The 2,980-nt window shown below is 43.6% G+C and overlaps 1 protein-coding gene across 1 annotated transcript; it reads left to right on the top strand.

Annotated features, from left to right (window-relative positions):
• The first annotated feature begins 388 nt into the window (after positions 1-388).
• LOC133806282 (uncharacterized) lies at positions 389-1,255 on the top strand. The gene has a single exon (XM_062244402.1). It carries the CDS (start codon positions 389-391, stop codon positions 1,253-1,255), a length of 867 nt encoding a protein of 288 aa, XP_062100386.1.
• The last annotated feature ends 1,725 nt before the right edge of the window (positions 1,256-2,980 follow it).

Raw genomic sequence — 2,980 nt, 5'->3', positions numbered from 1 at the left:
GTCAACTTAAATCACAAAACCAACCGACCAAAATTAATGTGCAGTACAAAAATCAACCAAAATAAATACCCAAACATACTGTTAAATATAGTAAATATTTTGTAAAGTCAATGTATATTGTTAGCCGTATAATTAGCCTCCTATTCTCTAGCCTAAAATCAGTCAATGTATATTATTAGTTTCCTGTTATGTAGCCTAGGATTATGCTACAATCTTGTGTATATATTCTGACGATTGATAATGAGAAAGGCAACCAAAACATTCTTTCATGGTATCAGTAGTATAGGGTTTTTATTCTCGATCTCTTTCTGCTGCACCCTAGCTGTGATTTCCGCCCCTCTTCTCCTTCTTTTCTTTCTTCCCTGTCGTTTGTCTTTCTCCGGAAACGATGTCTCAATCTAGAAATTTTCACCCAGCTCTTACTGTCTCCAACGTTAGGAATCATGTTCCTATTATTCTCGAGATGGAAAACGTGCAATACTCAACATGGGCGGAGTTGTTCAAGGTTTATGCACATTCGAACAAGGTTCTCCATCACATCATACCTCCTCCAGAAGACAAAGCGAAGGCCACGGTCGAGGAGGAAGATGTCGACATGTGGGCTACTCTTGATGCCACGGTCTTGTCGTGGATTTATGCCACGATATCTAATGACCTTCTACACACCATCCTTGAACCCGATGCTACGGCAATGGAGGCTTGGAACCGTTTGCGTGACATTTTCCAAGACAATAAGCATTCCCGTGCGGTCACTCTTGAGCAACATTTTTCAACCACCAAGATGGAAAATTACCCCAATGTATCGGCATACTGTCAACGGCTAAAGTCCTTGGGCGATCAATTGAAGAACGTCGGGGCTCCGGTGTCTGAGAGTCGTTTGGTGCTTCAACTTGTCTCTGGTCTCACTACTCCGTACCGTGGTGTGGGTACAATGATCCGACAAAGTGATCCCCTCCCTCCTTTTAATCAAGCCAGGTCCATGCTTACTCTTGAGGAATCGGGCTTAGCTAAGGAGGCGACAATGGCGTCTGATTCTGCCATGGTCGTTGCTCCAAATGAGGACGATGGCTCCTCCTTTGTTCCCTCTCATTCGGGACAGGGGAGGGTGCCGCAACATTCTGGCCGAAAACAGCAACAGAATGGCCGAAAAAATTCAGGCAGCCGCGGCAATGGCAAGCAGAACAAGGGCGGCAATGGTGATCGTTCCGGCAAGGCTGGCCCGCAAGGACGGCCACAGCAACAGAGTCCATTCTAGGGGTGGGGTCCGTTTCCTAACTGGGGGTGGTCTCAGTGGGCTCCTCCCCCCTGCCCTATGCCTACCCAAGGATGGGCTCGCCCACCTACTGCCACCTTTGGACGTGGGGTGTTGGGCCCACGCCCCCAGCAGCAAGCATATCAGGCTTTCACTGCTCCTGTGGCTCCTTCTTTCAATGGTCAGACTAGTTCATATGTGCCTACAGACATTGCTTCGGCTATGCACACCATGACTCTAAATCCACCCGATCATACTTGGTATATGGACACCGGCGCTACATCACATATGACCTCGTCAAATGGTAATCTCTCGTCTTATTTTAATTTGAGCAATCATAATTCTGGTATTATTGTTGGAAATGGTCATTCAATTCCTATTAGTGGCTATGGTCATACATGTTTTCCCTCTCCTAATCCTCCCTTGTCATTAAAAAATGTTCTTCATGCTCCCAAAATAATCAAAAATCTAATTTCTGTTAGGAAATTCACTACTGATAATTCTGTTTCGGTTGAATTTGATCCATTCGGTTTTTCTGTGAAGGATTTTCAGACGGGGATGCCTCTACTGAGGTGTGATAGTCAGGGTGACCTATATCCTCTCAAATCTATCCACAATCAAACTACTCCATCAACCTTTGCAGCCATCTCTTTCTCACTTTGGCATGATCGACTGGGTCATCCGGGTGCTCCTGTGTTAGATGCTCTTAGGGTCAATAAAAGCAGTGATTGTAATCGAAACTCTAATTCTAGTATTTGTCGTTCTTGTGTGTTCGGAAAACATATTAAGTTGCCTTTTGCTTCTTCTACTTCGAGTACTTCTTTACCTTTTGATATTATTCATTGTGAAATTTGGACTTCACCTATTCTGAGTTCTGCAGGGCATAGATATTACGTGTTATTATTGGATGATTTTTCTAATTTTTTGTGGACATTTCCTTTGGGTCAAAAATCAGAGGTTTATGAGAAGTTTATGATTTTTAGGGCTCATATTGTTACCCAATTTGAACATAATATTAAAACTATGCAATGTGATAATGGGAGGGAATTTGACAATGGACCTTTTTGGGATTTCTGTAAGGAAAATGGTATGTCATTCCGTCTCTCTTATCCTCACACCTCTCCTCAAAATGGGAAGGCCGAACGGAAAATTTGGTCTATCAATAATATCACTCGTACTCTTCTCTCTCATGCATCCCTTCCCCCTTCTTTTTGGCATCATGCATTACAAATGGCAACATATCTTCTTAATATTCTTCCGAGCAAACTTTTGGGTAATAAGTCTCCTCTTCAAATTTTATATCAAAGGGTTCCCTCATATTCTCATCTTCGGGTTTTTGGGTGTCTATGTTATCCTCTTATTCCTTCCACTAAAATCCATAAATTGCAGGCTCGATCTACTCCTTGTGTCTTTTTGGGTTTTCCACCTAATCATCGTGGTTATAAATGCTATGTTTTGTCATCCCTTCAAATTATCATTAGTCGCCATGTCATTTTTTATGAGAATGTCTTTCCCTTTGCATCACTGCATTCCCCTTCGTCACATACATATGATTTTTTGGATAGTGGTCTCTCTTCTTATGTATTAGATCACCTTCAACAATCTGCTGCTCCTCTTCCCACATCGCCAGCCCAGGCCCACACTCCTCCCCAACCGAATCCACATCCGGTCTTCCCTGGCCCAGGCCCAGCAGCTCCCCCCTCCCCAACCACTCCTCCTTCCGCATCT

This window comes from Humulus lupulus, chromosome X (assembly GCF_963169125.1).
Source record: "Humulus lupulus chromosome X, drHumLupu1.1, whole genome shotgun sequence".
Taxonomy (NCBI): Eukaryota; Viridiplantae; Streptophyta; class Magnoliopsida; order Rosales; family Cannabaceae; genus Humulus; species Humulus lupulus.
This window is presented reverse-complemented; position numbering and strand designations above follow the sequence as displayed.